At 31.2% G+C, this 19,892-nt stretch overlaps 1 protein-coding gene across 1 annotated transcript; it reads left to right on the forward strand.

Annotated features, from left to right (window-relative positions):
• The first annotated feature begins 11,570 nt into the window (after positions 1-11,570).
• On the forward strand, positions 11,571-13,563 carry LOC117924339 (protein SRG1-like). The gene is made up of 4 exons (XM_034842952.1): positions 11,571-11,822; positions 12,116-12,363; positions 12,449-12,773; positions 13,137-13,563. Exons 1-4 carry the CDS (start codon positions 11,574-11,576, stop codon positions 13,401-13,403), a joined length of 1,089 nt encoding a protein of 362 aa, XP_034698843.1. The 5' UTR covers positions 11,571-11,573; the 3' UTR covers positions 13,404-13,563.
• Positions 13,564-19,892: the final 6,329 nt, after the last annotated feature.

Raw genomic sequence — 19,892 nt, forward strand, 5'->3', positions numbered from 1 at the left:
AAATATCGATGGATATTTTTTCACAAATATCGATAGAGTGAAAATTATTTCAAATTAATAGGAATGCTTGAAAAAACTTCAAAAAATGATAAAATAAGTAAAAATACACATTTTAAAGTTATTTTGTAAGTGTAATTGACATATATATATAATTAAGAAGAAATATATAGTAAATAAAGATATATTGGTAGATTCGATATTTGAATTTTAAAAATAATATATATGAATTTTGAAAGTGTATAAAGTTATAATTGAGTTAAAAAATATTTGATTTTATTGAATAAAAACAATTTATACATAAATATAATATATATGAGATTGCAATAGTCCTTATATTAAGGAAGAGATCGATGTGATTTCATTATATTGTTAGATGAAGAGGACCCAACTGGTTGAAGATAATATTTATTTAAAAAATTTTAAAATATTTTTATTGAAACATGTTTTATTATATTTTAAATGAAAATTAAATTAATTTATATAAAATATTTTATTTGAGATTTAATTTTTAAAATTTTATTAAAAATATATAGTAACAACTTTTTTTATTAATATTAATTTATTTAATAATCAAAATAAAATTCGATAATTTATAATTATTTATATGGATAGAGGAAAATTGTTCTCATGATTTGTTTTTTTTTTTTTTTTTACCTCTACTAAATCTAAAAATTAAAAGGGCCACCCACTTCTGAAGTTGCCCTCCATCCAAAAGAATTCCCCTTTTCTGAAGTTGCCCTCCAGCCAAGAGAATTCCTAAAAAAGACCTATTTTCCTCTGCCACTCTCAATCCTCGCAGGAACTAATCTAATCCTCGTTTGATTCCCAAGAAAATCCATCCCCTATTCGATTTCCAGGAAAATTCATTCTCGTTTGATTTCCGAGAAAATCCATTCAAAACCCCCAAAGAAAACCAAAAAATTTGCTTTTCTTTTACTCCCTGTGTTTTCTGGATCTGTTTTAAGGGTCTCTTTGCTGTTGTGCCATTGGATTTAAATTTCACGAACCCTAAATCCACGATTTTTGAGCCAGATTTTGTATCCTGTGCGCGGGCTGGACCGATAGGAAATATCGGGAAATTTTCCGAAAAATCGGTAAAAAATACCAAAATATTGGCGATTTTTTGAAATTCTCCTCCGGTTGCTCCGCGCGTCAGATCCACTCGCGATTTTTCTCCAATTTATCGGTGTTTCACCGATATTTCGCTGATATATCGACGATTTTGCCGATTTTTTACCGATTTTTCCATCGATCGATAATCGGTGATGATTATCGTTTCGGTGCCGCCCGATATCCGACATTTCTCTGAAATATCGGCGATATTTTCTGATTTTTCAATCTCTGATTGCACCTTAACTTGAAACAATTATTTTTAAATTCACCTTAAAAGTCACGTGATATTGTTGTGGCCCAGTAACCCAATTTGTTTTGGACGTGGGGTTTGAAATGTTTGAGATTAAAAAAAAAATAGAAAAAAAAAAGTGATATTGTTATGGATTATCATGCCACATCACCATAACATGGTGTTTTGAGGGGTATTCTTGGTGGTGTTCTTACCCAATATTTTCCCACATGGCTTTTAAAGTATTTTTTTTTTTCCAACATTTCTTGGCTTATCAAAATAACCTATACTCTTTAGAATCCTTATCAATGTCTCACCACCCTTTTTGATCATTTTTCCTAAAATTAATACTATTAATGCAGCATGTTACTTAGCATATATTGGCAAATTTGTTCCATATCTTGACTTAGGACTTTTTAATTAATTGTATCTTACTCTTCATTGAACATTCAACATTATTGTGTGATCGATATACCCGAAATGACATAAATAAGTATAGAGAGATCCAAAAAAAAACTAAACTGATAATTTATGATATTAAACCGTCTTTAGATTTTAACTAAGACAAAAAAAAAATTGATCTTAAAAATCTACACAAACGCTCAAGTAGTGCACTTAGCGTTCAATGGCTCCTTAGAGCACTCAAGCACTCAAAATAGAATTCTTTAAAATTCTACACGTAATTCCTTTAATATTTTTAGGAAAATTCTAGATTTTGTATATTGGAAAATTTTCCTATAAATACTGTGTCATAAGGGTTTTTGGTTTATTTATTTATGAAAACTTTGAAAAAAAATTAATTTTTAACCTTCTCACATCCCAAAAATTTCAAATGTTTGGTGATTCTTATTCTTTAGGTTTGTGAGATATCTGCATCCCCTTAGGTGATGAGGTAATCTATTAGGTGCACTGCACTATTAGTCGCGAATGTGAAGACTAGTATAGGGTATCGAGGAGTAAGACTTAAGAATAACACCTACTAGGTAAATTTGTTTACTTTTCTTTCACTAATGGATTTGTATTCTACGATCTCTAACCCCATGGTCTGGAGTCCATTAGGTTACTTCTAGCCATAGCTATCATGCTCATAAAACATATAGTTATATAAAATGGATGTGAAAAGTGCATTTTTGAATGGAATTTTAAGTGAAGAGGTATATGGAGAGCAACCCTATCCTAAATTTCCTAATCATATTTATAGATTAGAGAAAGCTCTCTATGGTCTCAAACAAGCTCCTAAAGCTTGGTATGAGAGGCTTACCACTAAGTACCCCTTGAAACAAGGCTTTGTGAGAGGGGGATTTGATGCGACTTTATTTGTACTTAAGGTTGATTCTAAACTTCTTATAACACAAATTTATGTTAATGATCATGTTTTTAGAATTACTTTGAATTAATGATTTGCCGTTGGTTTTGTTGAGGAGATGAAAAGGAACTTGAAATGAGCATAGTAAGTGAACTAACTTTTTTCCTAGGTTTGCAGATCAAGCAACTTGAGAATGGAATTTTTCTATCTCAATCAAAATATACTAGGGAATTAATATGTAAGAAATTTGGGCTTGAGTCAACTAAACATTTTAAGACACCTATGTTTTTTTCTTCTTGGTAGAAGATCTTCAAGAACCCTTGATTGTCATGTGAAAATCCTTTTAATCTTTGAAGATCCCCCCAACCATCTAGTGTTCCCTCATAAACTCAAGCAAAGTTCATCAACAACTTAGACATAGAATAGTTTATCTTGAATTGCTTAAAGGAATCCAATAAGGTCTTTCAATGTTGGGATTAAGCCCCTAAAAACATGACATGATGTAAGGCTAGATTTCATTATCCCTTGGCTATCCTTTTTATGTATTGACATTGATTTGCTCATTCAATCCATAACACTTGCATTATACATGACTTGGGTACTTTAGGAGTTACACAGATGATAGAATTCATGGGTTCCTTACAAGATGATAAGTTGTTTACAATCAATTCAAGGATTTGGGCAATCCATTAGAGACTATAATGTACTACCTCCTAATTTGAGGGATGACTTATCTTAACCATTGGGATGAGGTTCCCATGATATATAAGTGCAATAATGTGTATGGTTACATATTGAACATAATTTACAATGAATCATAATGTAAAACTATTATATTGTTATAATTCACCAAGCTACTATGTTGTATGGACTCTTAATCTTAAAAGGATACTGAGCTTTTGTTAAAATCGACAGGGGACTTTAACTTATGAACGATATCTTAAATTAGTCATATTCCTTATGAGTTGGTCATTATTGATAGTTGAAGCTGGTGGCAACATGTATTTTTAATAGAGACACCATAATATCTCATAGGATTGAGATAACATGTCCCATTCGGTGATCTAAAGGGCATGTGTGATCACAAAATCTATGGTCACAGTAATTCCTTTGGTGGAATTTGACATATGCTCCTTGGAGCTAGAGTATGCTATTTGATCACATAATAGAGAAATTTGTAACTTAAGGATTTAAAAGGTAATCTTAATGGATTGATAACACTATCTTGTTAGATTACGGACACGAATTCATGAGGAATCTACATGCAATGCATAGTAGATCACATCCTCGAATTTTGTCTTGTAATTTCATAGGATGCTATAGTGCAATTGACCTTCTTTAGTGAAGTGTTGAGTCAACTTCAAAATTGGATTATAAGGGAGCCAATATTTTCTTATAAGTCTTAATGGTCCCACTCGAGCTCCTATTTCATGGTGGCACACTTTGAGGGTATTTTAGGTATGTAATTTATAAGTGTGCATAAAGGCGTTTTAGTAAAAACATAAGGTTGCACTAGATTTTATGAATTGTATTTTTGATTAGTGGGTTGACTAATTAATTAATTGAAGCCCATTAGGGTTAATTAATTATTTAGGACCCCAATGGGGGATTAGGTGATCCAAGCCCAATTTGGGCTCAAATTACTTAAGCCCACAAGGAGCCTTATATAAACCCCCTTAAAGGTTTAAGGTTTAGGTTTTTGCCCTTTTTACCATTGTTCTCTAGAGAGAGGACTAGCCACCCTCTAGAGAGAAAAAGAGAGAGAAAAAGAGAAACCCACCTTTCTCTCATGCCAAAACCCATGGAGGGAGAGATTAGGTGGAAGATCATTGGTTAGACGAATTCTACAACGATCACCATGATTTTAGAGTCTTCATTGGATGGAAATTGATCTGGAACATCTAGATCACAAGAAAAGTTTTCCAATGCACAAATCTAGATTTTTTTTTTTTTTATTGTTAAACGTGTTGTTTTTGCTTTCATTGCTTAGGATCTAGAGGCCTAAGAAAAGTTTTATACACCTAACTTGAGATTGGGATAAGGAACAGAGAGATCCAAGATTCCTTACATTAAGATCATAGTGATCTTGGTTTTCCCATCGATCTTAGCTCCAAGGATCTCAATCTTGTCAAAGAGTCCAATCATATGTGTCATACAATCTCTAGTAAGAGTTCTTTCTTTCATCTTAGTATTCGTGATAATCCTTAGGGTAGCTTATCTAGCTGACTTGCACTTGTCACCAAACATTTCTTGTAGACTAATGAGACGTACACATGCTACCATTGCAACAAATCATTCAAAGATCCAAGATGATACAATTGGATTTCTTATCTACTTTTATGCCATTTATGATATGTATTCTTCTCTTCCTATAAGGATTTTTCATTAGAGGTATTGGGAACAAATTCCTAAGTTGCCCATTTTAGCTCCTTTAATATGAGAATTGTCCAATTTTTTTTTTCAATCAACATAGTTAGGTCAATCAATTTATTACTTGTGAGAATGGGGTGATTGAATTATACTATGTAATTGTTGTTGTAGAAAATAAATAACATACATTAATAACTAAGCATTCATAATAAAAGCAAAAATAAATTTTAAAAAATGTAGAGCTCTTAGTTATGTGTTAGGTATTCTAGTATTATAAAAATCAAGTCTACATTGAGCAGATCTTAATCTTATTACTAGTTAAAGACCTTTTCACATTGATTTACCTACCTCATTTATCTCTAAAGATAAATCAACATACCTTTTGATTTAACTCTTAGACTATGCAAGTGGGACCACATTGGGCAATTATTATCTTTGAAAACAATGCTACCGAGTGAGGAACCCCACCATTAGGATGTCTACTACAAATGTGTCTAGTCTTGTTCAAATGTAAAATCAATATCCTTTAGTTCCTTGGACCCAACCCACCATTAGAGTGGTGATGGTCCAAAATCAAGATGAGCTTGATAATTGAGACTATAGACTTTGCTAAGGCTCTTTCCCAAATGATCATTTAAAATAATTAAGGGCTTGAACCTTAGTAATTTCTTAATAAATAAAATATCCTTTATGGAAAATTTTCAAAAATATTTATTTCCTAAATTGAAATCTCAATGTAAAAGGATGAAATAATCTTAAAAAGAAATTTAAATTTACATGAGAGCATTTTATTTAAAAATAATTTAAAATATAAAACTCTCTTTTTCAGACATTATTTCAAATTGATTCTATCTTGAAACCCACTTTAAAAGAATCTTATTCTCATAACATTATTAAATTTCCAAAATCATTTTGGTATTAATCTTCTCAATAATAAATTACTGATCATTAATTTTCCAAAAACATTGATTCTCTTGAATTGGAATCTTGTGAAAATAAGAAAAAATGTATTTTTATAAAGATTTGGAAAATAAGATCTTTCCTAAAAAAAAAAAAAAATTTCTTAAGATCTCAAAAAATTGAGAAGAATTTAAAAATAAAATCTTTAAGAATTAATTTGAAAAAAAGAAAAAAAATGATCTAAATCCTTTCTTAAAATCATTCCATAAAAAAATATTTCTTTATTTCTTGCACTTTCTAAATGAAAAAAGTAATATTTTGTGAAAATTTATTTCTTGTCAAGATTTACTAGAAACTCGTTTTTTTATGCCTAACATACCATGGATAACAAATGTATAAAAAACATAAATATCAAAATTAATTAAATTTTCACGTGGCGTTTAGGGATTTTGTTGCAAATTTTGTTAATAAAATTTGGAATCCAAAAATGACTAAATTACTAAAATACCCTTACAACAAAAAATTAGGGTTAGAAACTCATAAAAACCCTAAAACCCACGCTACACGTTCCCTAAGGAACGCTTGAGTGCTCGAGGACCAGATTGACTGGTTTAATCAGTTGGGCGAGTAGGCTACAACATGGGCCGCTCACACACTTCCATACTTTAGGCAAGCCAACAATATAAAGTTGTTTTATTCCTCATGCCATTCCGACGTGGGATTGAGGAAAACAGGAAAAATAAAATACAACATGAGGATTCGACCCATAACCTTGGCTGAAAGTGTCAGGACACCACCACTCTACCATTTATGCCTTATGTAAACATTTTCACAACACCAGCCTTAAAAAAAAAAAAAATGTTCCTAAATCAAACTCTAAATAAAGAAGAAAATGGTGCAAATTTCGAAAAACTCACAATCTTCTACCTAATAGAGCTCACTTAGACCTTGACACGTTAGAACAGTGAAATTCTCTTCATAAGGGTGGAGATTAAGTTTCACTATTCTTTTTGGATGAAAGAATGACTTAATTTACAAGCCCTAAACCCTAAGAGAGTTTATATAAATTTGTTTATGAATTTAAGTGATTTGAACTCATCTTGGACTTGGGTCACTTAATCTAATTCATTGGGTCTTAATTAATTGGCCCTATTGGACTCCAAATAATTAATTAATTCAATCTAAAAAAATCATTTATAAGCTATTTTGTAACCTTAAATTTCAAACACGTCAATTTCCAATAACGTGATTAAAACAAGATATCAATTTGATAAAAGTAATCATAATCAAATCAAGATTGTTTGACTAGTTAATGTTCCTACAAACAAAGCAAGGCTATCATTTTAAGTGTCCTGGAGATAAATTTGTTGGTGACAAAACGCCATCTAGAGTTAAATAATTAACAAGAATTTGGCAATAACATACAAAATTAATCACAAGTCAATCAGCTAGGAACTTCCTAGGGTTTTTATATCAGATAAATGGAATGGTCCAATGGGCTAGCCAAGTCCATGAGTCCCAAGGTTCCCATATTACCCATCGTGCATGTGCATGAAAAACCTAACTAAGATAATAATACTAGGCTCAAAATTCACATCAACATGAAAATCCTAATAAGAAATTACTTGTTAGAATTAATATCAAGGTATGAAATTGATATTTATCAAATTCCCCGGTTAAGTCATTAGATGTGTAGTGAAATATAGATTATTGAATGAAAATAAAAATAAATGGGATTATGATATGGGAGAACATACAAAACAATGACATTCAAAAGTGTTTATATATGATATCACTTTATTAAAGGTGATTTTTTTATATTTATAAAAAGAAATATAGAGGAATATGCTAATTAATTGTCCCATCCTTTTACTATTTAGATTATGGTATGGGGCAAATATCACATCACCAATTTTAGGATATGAATATAAACTAATTCACCGCTTCTCTAAGCTTGGCTTGGATATCATAAGGGGTAGAAAGGAGTAGAGAAGATTAAAAAGAAAATAGAAAAAAAATAAGTTTGATCATATAATATAATTCTCACAATTTTTTTTCATAAAGAAAATAGAATTCATAATTTTATAAATTTTTTTACTCTATTTGATACCATACTTTCAATGATAAATCATAAGGATGAAGCAACCCTATACTATAACGAGTTTTTCCTTTTTTCTTTTTTCACCCAACCCAAAATTCTGTATTAAGTAGATTGATGATTGTACGTATTATTTAAAACGTGTAGACAATGAATTAGAACTTAATGACATTATCTTAATATAAGATTAAGACTTATTTGAATTTTGAGTAGAAAAATAGAAGTTATATATATAATTAATTTTTTGTTTTAGATACTATTGAATAAGGAAATTCAAAATATTATTGCTTTTTAATTTTCTTGTTCCTATACTTTTCTGGATCAAATGAAGCCAGCGAGAAACGTCAACCCAAATACTTATCATCTAGGTTAATGTAGTCGAGTTCCTTGTAAATTTATCTTGACTTTGACTTAAACTTAAAAAGGAGGATTAACGTCCTTAAACTGTCTTTTTCTTCTCTTCCTCGTTTTGAGCATCACAATGTCATATTAACTTTAATCCTAATCGTCCAATTTAACAGAAGATATTATTCTTTGAATTTAAACTTCATACATTATGATGCTCCCTCAAGCTTGTGTAGGGGATTTTGTGCACGCCTAGCATGTAGTGAAACATGAGGAACAAATTCTTAGGAAGGCCCTTGGTAGAAACATCTATGATTTGTAATTTAGATGGAAGGAAATGAGCGGCTAGGGTTGGACACTAATTTTTTCCACAAATAAAATGATAATTAACCTCTATATGTTTAGAATGACCATGGAAGGTAGGGTCTATAGTAATATCTAAAGCACTTAAATGATCACACAAGAGTAAGTGCACCAGTATCATGAAGAGGAAAAGTCTACCAGGTAATTTCAGTCATTGTAGAGGCAAGAGAAATATTTCTCTTCGATACTAGATATAGTGAATTCTCTACAAAAAAAAAAAAAAAAAGGGACAAAATAGTGTTTAATTATATAGATATAGTGAATTCTCTACAAAGTTGAGAGATAATTTGGCCCATATCATGTTAATTATATTTCAGTTGAGCCATGTCTAATATGGTTATCATAAAATGCACCAGGAAAAAAATAATAATTAATCTTATTTAATCTAAAAGGTTGTTATGCACAGTTGATGAACCCTGGTCAGCTCTTCACTTGTGGAGAACATGAAACATGATATTAGAGAATTTTACAAGGGAAATACAAGATGAGGCCAGGTGATGTTGAAGGATATGGAATGTCCCTAATCCGATGATAATCAACCCTATCCATAGAAGGAATCCACATCTAGCTATTGCCAGAGCTCCCTCCATCACTGAGCTTCTCTCATCATCATCATCATCATCATCATCGTGTTTTCTTCTCTTTATTGCAGGGATACATTGGACTGTTATTCCTCGGAGTTGCAGGAACTTTGCCTTGACGCTTGTAGGGTTCACGGTAAAAGCTCTAAATTTGGATAAGAGGGAGATGGAAGGATTGTTGATTTGATGATGGGAATATGGGATGCAATCTGTGATGATGACTTATCCTCCATGCCCATAACAAGAGCTGGTCATGCATGGGCCCTACGCCTCAATCCGGCGTCACCGGAATCACCATCCTTCTCCAAGCTAATGGAGTGTGGATGGTCTTCAAAAAAAAAAAAAGATGGATTTGGATGCATGTGAACTTTCTCTCAAGTTCAATTGTCGTGAATGTGGGAGACATTCTAGAGGTTTTCCCATACTGCTCGGGATCATTTTCAAACCCTACCCATCCATCATTTTCAAACCTAACTTACAACCGTTCTAATTAATTAATTGTATTCCAACTGGCTGCAACATTATTCCACTACTAATTCAATTGGATTTCAAAATTAATAATACAAAGTATAGACATTTTATTTTGAAAGGAAGGAAGAGGAAGATATATAGGGTTTTCAAAAAAGCTTTATTTTTAAAATCTGTCTTTCTCATCAAGTGATGAAAATGGGAAGTCCAGAATCTGGCTTACCTTGGCCTACTGGTTTGGGCTCAACAAGTCGTTAAGTTATTGTTAAATATAATGTCCTTGTAATAATTGATCAAATGATATCTAAATTGCCAATAAAAAGGAAATCAATCACTTTATGAATCTCCTTATGTTTGGTTTCCCAAAAATACAGAGTAAAAGAAAAGCAATATAAAAAAATGTTTTTTTTTGTCATATTTAATTTGGCAATAAAAAATATAAAAATAAATATAATTAAAATTATTTAAATATTTATATGCATTTGAATTATTGAACCTTTAAATAAAAAAGAAAAGTAACTAAAGCAAGTTTGAAGATGAAAAAAGATAAAAACAATTTATTAACTATTTTTATTATTATTTCTTTTTACAAAAAATCAAACAAACGACTAGTTTTTATCATCAATATAAATCAAGTTAATGTATGAAGGGGGACCAAATGGACATGACAAGTAGGATGAGGGAAACTAACACAATGACTTCAATTGGTTAAAGAGTTTCTTTGGATTGAATGTCACTCTTCTTCTTCCTTATTTTCTCATGATTTTTTATTTTATTTTATGTATACATGTGGAAAATACTTGTCATGTATATATTCACTGTGGTTTCTAGACAATTCAAATCCATCACGTTTCATTTTGAATTCATTTTTGGATGCTTATTCTAGACACTTCAATAAAATTCTTCCACTCCATTTAGATTCCTTTATTGTTCAAAAATGCGGCCTATATCATCCGATCAACGATTTATAATAGGCCTCACAAATATAGCCTGAGACAGGTTTGTCTTGACCAGGAACACACACATGATTCAATATATATATATATTTTTTGATTTAGTCAAAACCCGCCGCATGGTTTGGCGATAAATCTGTAAACTCCTCATGTTTATGTACTGCAGAAGCTTAGAAAATTCCTGCCTTAAATAGGAGAAAACGACGTCTATCCATCTTGCAACCAAGACCTGCCCAAGGCGTAATTGTGAAAGAAAAAAACAATGATTTTTCTATTGTTTATGATAGTTTAATTAAAAATAATTTTGAGTGTGACAGCAGCTTAATTTGGTCGTGGTTTGACTGCTCGCTAATAATCTCATTTTTAAAGAAACATTGGGTCGTTAATATTTGATTTGCTTTAGTCCACACGATTAGCCGTCTCTGGTGGCCTTCACGATTTGCAATGTCATTGGCTGAAAAGTATCTGCTATTCGCTTTTGATTTGTCAACAAACGACTAGATATTCATTAATATCTGTATTTGCTAAATAAAAAAACGATTAGCATGTCGGTACAAGTTGTTCACATTGTTCACATGTTTCACGGTCATGGAAAAAAAAAAATCTTGAGCACCGAGCCGTCTTCATGGATCATAGATGGGCATAGAAAGAATGTTTCATTGGAAGTACAAAATATCCATGTATTCAAACACCACCTTGTACTTCTAGAAATATTCTGGGGTGGAACGTGAGTAACAATGGTTTGACACGGTTCAGTTACTTTTGCTTTTGCTGCTCAAGTATATTTGCATTATAAATGCCCACCTTAAGATGGCTCAATAGGTCACTGAAATTAGGTCAATTAGCAATGGCATCAACACAATCTTCAAGCTTTCGTACTGCTCCTATTCAAAGTGTTCAGGAGCTCATCAAAGAGCCCATCCCTGCAGTCCCACAGCCATTTATCCTGGATGATCCGCAGCCTCCAATTCTCTCAGCCAGCTCTCCCCTGCCACTACTCCCCACCATTGACATGAAACATTTAATTATGAGTGAAACCGCAGGTTCTGAGCTGGAGAAGTTGAACTCAACATGCAAAGAATGGGGTTTCTTTCAGGTTTCTCTCAACATCCATAATCTCTAATCGTTTTTTCTGTATTGCACTTGAACTTTAGGGGCTGTTTTGTTGTGTCCAGGCAAATGGAGAGGACCATTTGGGGCGACTGACAAAATTACTCAGAAATTAATGATTTGGCTCATGTGATATCCCTTGCAATTTTGTATGAAGTAGACCCCTATAATCCGTTTGCACCTTGCATGACATATATAGATATTAAACCAAATCCAATATGAAAAAAGTAATGACAAATAACAATACAGAAACTAAGATGTGTGTTCATGGATGCATAGTTGGTGAACCATGGAGTCAGCTCTTCACTTGTGGAGAAACTGAAATCGGAGATCGGAGAATTTTACAAACTTCCCTTGGAAGAGAGAATGAAATACAAGATGAGGCCCGGTGATGTTGAAGGGTACGGGCTTATTCCAATCCGGTCAGAAGATCAAAAACTTGACTGGGCTGATAGGTTTTATATGATAACCAACCCTATACATACGAGGAAGCCGTATCTATTACAAGAACTCCCTTCATCGCTAAGGTTCTCTCTCATCATCATCTTCTTCGTCTTCTTCTTCTTCTTCTTCTTCTTTCAGCTTTATATATGTTTTCTTCTTTAACTGCAGGGATAGCTTGGAATGTTACTTAGCGGAGCTGCAGAAACTAGTCATGATGCTTCTAGGGTTTATGGCCGAAGCCCTAAAGTTGGAGACAGGAGAGATGGAAGAGTTGTTTGAGGATGGGATGCAATCAGTGAGGATGACTTACTATCCTCCATGCCCACAACCAGAGCTGGTTATGGGGCTTACGCCTCACTCTGATGCATCCGGCATCACCATCCTTCTCCAAATTAATGGAGTGGATGGTCTCCAAATTAAAAAGGATGGGGTTTGGATCCCTGTGAGCTTCCTTCCAGATGCTCTTGTTGTGAATGTAGGAGACGTTCTCGAGGTTTCCCCACAGACTCCTTTCTCTCTTTCAAAATAAAATAAAATAAAATAAAATAAAGTAGAAAATGCTAAATGGAATCCGCTCTATATTTTCGAACCCTAGCTACCATTTTCAAACTTAAATCTTTTGTGTTTTAATTAAATATCATTTGCAGCCCCACGCTTCATGGTTTTATGCACTAGTGGAGCTGTCACTTTGAGATTACAGGCACTGACATGTGTTTCCCTTTAATATTCATTAAAACCAAAAGTATAATACAGGGGTAGAAAAAGAATAGAACACACACACAACAACGAATAATGACTAGTACTTGGGGAAAAATGCCCCCTTTTTTACCAGCTTCCGCGTCTTCCTATTTTGCAGATTCTGAGCAACGGGGTATACACCAGCATAGAGCACCGGGTAACAGTAAATGCAGCAAAAGAGAGGATCTCCATTGCCATGTTCTTCAATCCCAAATTCTCAGCTCAGATTAAACCTGCACCCAGCCTGATAAATCCTCAAAATCCGCCACTGTTCAAACAAGTAGGCATGGAAAAATACTGCAAAGATTTCTTCTCCCGTAAGCTGGATGGAAAATCGTATCTAGAGCATATGAAGATAAAAAATGAGGAAGAATACAGTACCTGAAGTCAGGCTACATGTATATGGTTATGTTTAATTATGGTATGCTATGGTTTGGCAGTTGCATGGATCCTAGAAAGATTATAGCTTTGAGATGGGTAGTATTATTACTATCTTATTACGTACACTTGTCAAATAATTTCTGTAAAATAAGGATAATTTTTTTCTTTTCTATACCGGAGATTATCTTCCTCAAATTTCATTATATCACACAAAATTTTGCTTTGTTTTAAACTATTAGACACATCTAAATATTAAGTTACAAAATTTACCTCTATTCCAAAATATTATATTAACCTCTTTGTCAAACTTTTTCTCCTAATTGTATTTAAATAAAATTATAAAATGACATTTTTACCATTTCTTATATCATGATGGAATGAAGTTGTTTCAAATATCTTTTCCCTTCTAAATTCTTCTTTTTATTTCTTAATCTCATTTCTCCCCATAATCTAGTCAACATCCCTAAAGTTAATTAGATTTTCCCTCTAAAATGTCCTTTTATACACTCTTCCTACTCTTAACCTAATCTCTCCTTGAACCCTAATCAACATCACAAACTAATAAAAACCAATATGAATTCCCAAATATCATGTTCATTTTCATATTGTTTCCCATTTGAAGCAATTCCCAACCTCCCTTTTGCATCATACATTGAAGCCAATAAAAGAAATGGATTTAGATGAGTTTCAAGATCGACATCCCAAATCAAACATAAAATGCAAAAGAAGTAAATTTCACCCTAATCCATAAAATGAAAAAGAAAAAGAAAAAATCCCCACCCACTTTATTCCCGATTCACCTCACCCTTCCATTGTCGTCAACAGATACATCTTCCTGAAGTCAATAACTTCGCATCAAACCCTTCTTTTTACTCAGAATCTTCAGCCTTCCTACCTCAAAAACCCTTGTCTTTTATCCATACACATTTCGTTCATCCAGCTTCATTTTTAGAAAAATAATAAGCAACCGTTCTAACATAGTGCTAAAGTTTTGAGCACCCTAGTCCATATAAGCGACTCGTTAAGGGCGAAACCCATAAAGGGATTAGAACATGGAATTAGGCATAAATGACTTCATATTTGTCAGATGATGCAAAATGGACCACTTGCTTGTTTGCATCGCTAATTACAAAATGCAAGATGACCAGGCACAATGATTTTCAAAAACACACTTATTTCAACATCTGACTACAACTGACCCAAACTTTCAATGGATCATATCCAAAGCGGACAAGAAGTGAAATAAACCTACCCTTTTCATACCAATTAAACACTTCTACACGTGTCTCTTTCTTGTCCATATATAGTTTTATAAAATGAGTGTTCGATAATATAAAATATCATTTTATATTTCTCTTATTTTATGCTTAGTGTTATTTTACTCCATCAAGCTCTTTCTAATTAATATGCCACACATATATAAATTTGATTAAATAAAAAATATATAAGTAGATCTATCATTTTTGTCCTCTTATATAAATTGGCATGTGAAGATGTAGATGTTTTTCTCTATGATATGATAATAGGAGTAGATTCGAGACGTCATTCTTATTCCAACTTATCATGATTATTTATGATCATTTTTATCTCTATCCGAAAGTGAAAAAATAAATAAATAAATTCTAAAGGGGACAACTTTGAGGCAAACATGCAAGGGAATTTTCCATGCCCACTACACTATATTTTTCATTTTTTTTAAATGTAAATTATATTTAAAATAAATATAACTTATTAATAAAATACAATTTATAATTTATTAATAAATAAATCTTCTTTTATTAATTGTATTAAAATGGAAAAATAAAAATAATTAGATTAGATTATTTTTATTTAATTATATTTATAATAAGATAGGTGGAGTGAGGTAAGATAATACCTAAACCCAACTCAAATTTGGAAAAAGAAAATTGAAATTCACTTCATTTCCATTTATGGTTCTCCTAAATTAATCATCTTAGAAACAAGATAAAAAAAACTCCACACACACACACAAATAAATAAATAAATCTATCTTTCTTCTCTAATATAATCCTTTATATTGAACTTATTTGGACATTTCTAACCTTCTCATCTAAACTAAAATGTTTTATTGTTGAAAATAGGACAACATTATTCATCTTCAAGCGACTTTAATCCCTCCACTTCATTCATACCCCACCCTTGTATTCAAGATATCCCAAAAAGTTTCCAAGGTTATCTTTGTTAATGGAAATAGTTATAAACATTAACAAGTAATGAAAAATATGAAAAATCTGAGTATACACAAGATAACATATAATTAACAAGATGAAAAATATATTTAATAGTGAAATCAAGCTTAAATAGTGGGATTTGCCTTTTTTAAATGCAATATATGGTTTTATAAAATGGTTGTTTGATAATATTTACAAATCATGAAGGAAACCAATGCTATATATTTCAAAAATATCATTTTGCATTTCTCTTATTTTATGTTTAGTCTTATTTTCCTATATCAAGCTCTTTCTAATATGTCACACATATAAATTTGATTAAATAAAGGATAAATGGATTATGTAGGTATCATTTTTGTCCTTTTATATAAATCAACACATGAATATATAGATGTTTTTCTTCTATGGTATGATAACAGGAGTAGCTTCTGGAGGTCATTCTTATTCCAACTTATCATGATTATTTATGGTCATTTTGATCTTTATCCAAAAGTTATAAATATATATATATATATATATATATATATATATATATATATATATATATATATATATATATATATATATATCTAAAGGGTATAACTTAGGGGCAAACATGAAAGGGAATTTTCCATGCCCACTACACTATATTTTTAATTTTTTAAACTTGAAAGGGAACTTTTTTTTTAAATAAATCTTCTTTTATTTGCATTAAAAATGGAAAAATAAAAAATAATTTAATTAAATTATTTTTATTTAATTATATTTATAATCAAGATAGGTGGAGTAAGGTAAGATAATACTTGAACCTGACCTTCATAACCGTTAATAGTTCTCCTAAATCAATCATGTTATAAACAAGATAAAAAAACTCCACAAAAAAGCAAGAAAAAATTTATCTTTATTCTCTAAGTTAACTACTAATTTTAATAATCTTTAATTATATACAAACAAACAACCTAGGAAACCTTTGAAATGAACTTACTAGGATATTCTAACCTTCTCAACCAACCTAAAACTTTTTATTGATCAAAATAGGACAACATTATTTATCTTCATGTGACTTTGATCCCTCGATTTCATTCATATACCACCCTTACATTCGAGATATCCCAAAAAGTTTCTAAGATTATCTTTATTAATGAAAATAGTTATAAACATTAACAAGTAATGAAAAATATGAAAAATGGAGTATACACAAGATAACATATAATTAACTAAATGAAAAATATATTTAATAGTGAAATCAAGCTTAAAATGTGTATTTGCCTTTATTAAATCAATATATGTTATCAATCATAAACCGAGATTTATTTCAACATCTACACACTTGCATCTGTCAGAAGTGCTTTTCCTCCACTAGCATCAGACCTTTAAAGGACAATTTAGTCCAACCTCTCACTAACTAGATCAATGTATTTGCCTTATTTCAACCTCTATTGCTATAAAAATATAACCTTATGGCGCTATTATCAAAATTCCAAACAAGTCTCTTTTTAATCAAGTGATGAAAATGGGATAACCATTTGACAAAATGGTGCAAAATATTCTGGTTTATCTTGACCTGCTGGTATATGATGTACATAGCAAATGGGTAACCTTATTTAAGTGCTTGTAAATAATGGGTCTAACTGATCAAATGGTAGCCAAATTGACATAATTTGTTAAGAAATTATACAAGAAATCAATTAATTTAGGAATTTCTTTGGTTTTCATTATCATGAAAATGAAGTGGGCCGTTGAAGTCGCATTTTAAGGGAACCAAATGATCTATGATGCATAAAGCTAGCTAACATAATTAACATATAGAATGAAAGGGTTGAAAGTTATACATGGACACGACAAGTATGATAAAGATATTAATGACTTCAATTTGGCTAGTTACTTAGGTTTTGGCTTCAATCTCACACATTTAATTTTCTTATTATTGATGTGACAAGTATGTTTTACATTTCTATCATGGGCATGATTATGCCATTCTATTGAAATAAAATTAATGAGTGATTTTCATTTATTTCATTAATGTGTATTAAGAATTGGAATAGAAAAGTAAATCCGTCTCACCTAGTATGAAAAATCTGATTTCTCACCTTTAAATAATGAATCACTTAATTGGACAAAGTACCTACATGAGGATCATATAATAATTATTAGAAAATTCTTCATTTTTACTATTGGTGTAGAAATTGGATCTGATAAATAATGGTCTTTTTCTTTTAATTAACTAAATATAAGTTTTTTTAAGCAATTAATTTCAATCAATTAGTATGCATGTAATGAGAAATTTGGTTCATTTATATATTAGAAGACTAAAATTTATTTGTTTTAAAAATTATTTAAAATAAAATAGTATTAGCAATTATTGGTTTTGAATTATTATTATTTATTTTTAACAAAATGAATACATAATTTTTTTAATAAATAAAAAAAGGAATGATATTTCCTTTCTCACTTCTCATTGTTGCATACCAAATATTACCTTACAATCATGGAAAACATTCTTGAGTGAAGGTCTTAGATTTCTACATCAATACAAACCCAAATTATAAATGTATCAAAGATGGGTAGTAATTAATATTAATTAACATATGCTTAATTATAGAAGTATTTTGGAGTGATTTAAAGGTTATAATGTAAATAACAATGGTTGGATAATATTAGTTAGTGTGTTTTCTTTTTTTCTTATTTTTTATTTTTCCTCCCTTAAGTATATTTGCTTTATAAATGCTCACCTTAGGAGGGTTAATAAGCTCATGTAAGGGAACCTTTTTAATCTATTGATTTTTGGTTTTTACAAGGAGACAAGTAATGTTTTATATAGATGTACATGGCTGAAGCTTAGTTGGAAATCTACATAGCAGGAGGATACATGTATGGAAATTTAATATAATTAAATAGGAATATGGTTATTCTATAACAGTTGTGTGATTAATCTTTGACAACCTTCCTTAGTACTGCAATAAGCAAAGACAACTTTCCTTGTCTTCTTTAATAGAAGAATGTCGCTTACCACCCTCCTCAAGTTGAAGAGGGAATGGAAGTTGGCTCCCAGCTTATCTTAAAAGAAAGAGAATGTCATCAAAGGTTTTGTGAAGGTATCAATAGGTGGGTTGAGAGGATGAAGAAATGTATTGGGTGACAAGAGTACCCATAACAACTTTCTCATGAACAAAATGATAGTCAATCTTGATATGTTTAGATCAAGCATAGAACATTAGGTTGATGGACATATGGAATACACTTATCATAGAACAACTAAGGGGGGTGAGAAATGTCGTGCCAATGTCTTGTAGCAAGAATGTTAACCAAGTAATTTCAACGATTATAGATACCATGGACCAATATTCTGCCTCAAAACTAGAACAAGCAATTGTCGATTGCTTCTTTGAACACCATAAAATACAATTTGCCCTAAAGAAGACACAAAAACCCATGGCGCTTCTTCTTGTAATTGAACATCCAGCTCAATTACCATCACTAAAGGCATATAATGAAGGACTTTATGAAAGATAGTGTAATATATTGAGTGCCCTTTAGATACCAAAGGATTCACTTCATTGCATGTAAATAAACCGACGTAGGATTATTGAAATGTTGACATACCCGATTTACAGTTGGCATAATATCAAATTTTGTAAAGGTTAAATATTGCAAGACACCAACAATACTATGATAATTAATGGTATCAGTAAAATTGACATCAATGGAAGTTTCCTTATTTAGGAGGAACATTGGTGTGACTATGGGGGAGCTATTAAGCATCTTCGTTCTAGCGAGAAGGTCTTGAATTTATTTTGTTTGAGAAAGGAAAATGCCACCTGAGAAAAAACAAAGCTCCACACCCAAGAAATAATATAGTGAATTGATGTTCTTTATTGCAAACTCACGACTAAGTTGGGTAATTAAATCTATAATAAAGGGATCATTAATTGTTACCATCAACAAGAATGTCATCCATATATATAAAAAGAACAATGATGATATTACTTATGTGATAAATGAACAAAGAAGAGTTTGTCTTGCCGTAATAGAACGTGTGAGTACAAATTGAATTTTGGATATATATCTATATATAGGGAAAAAATTATTTTGAAATAAATTGGCCCATATCATGTTAATTATAATTTTGAATAGAGTAGACTTAAAGTTCGGGCAAATGGATGTTTTATATTTCAGTTACGCCAAGGCATATATGGTTGTGGTAAATAAAAAAAAAAAAATCACAATAACATTTAAAATAAAACGTGTGTTATGCACACTTGATGAACCATGGTCTGCTCTTCACTTCTGGAGAATCTAAAATATGAGATTGCAGAATTTTA

Source organism: Vitis riparia, chromosome 10, assembly GCF_004353265.1.
Source record: "Vitis riparia cultivar Riparia Gloire de Montpellier isolate 1030 chromosome 10, EGFV_Vit.rip_1.0, whole genome shotgun sequence".
In the NCBI taxonomy this organism is placed as follows: domain Eukaryota; kingdom Viridiplantae; phylum Streptophyta; class Magnoliopsida; order Vitales; family Vitaceae; genus Vitis; species Vitis riparia.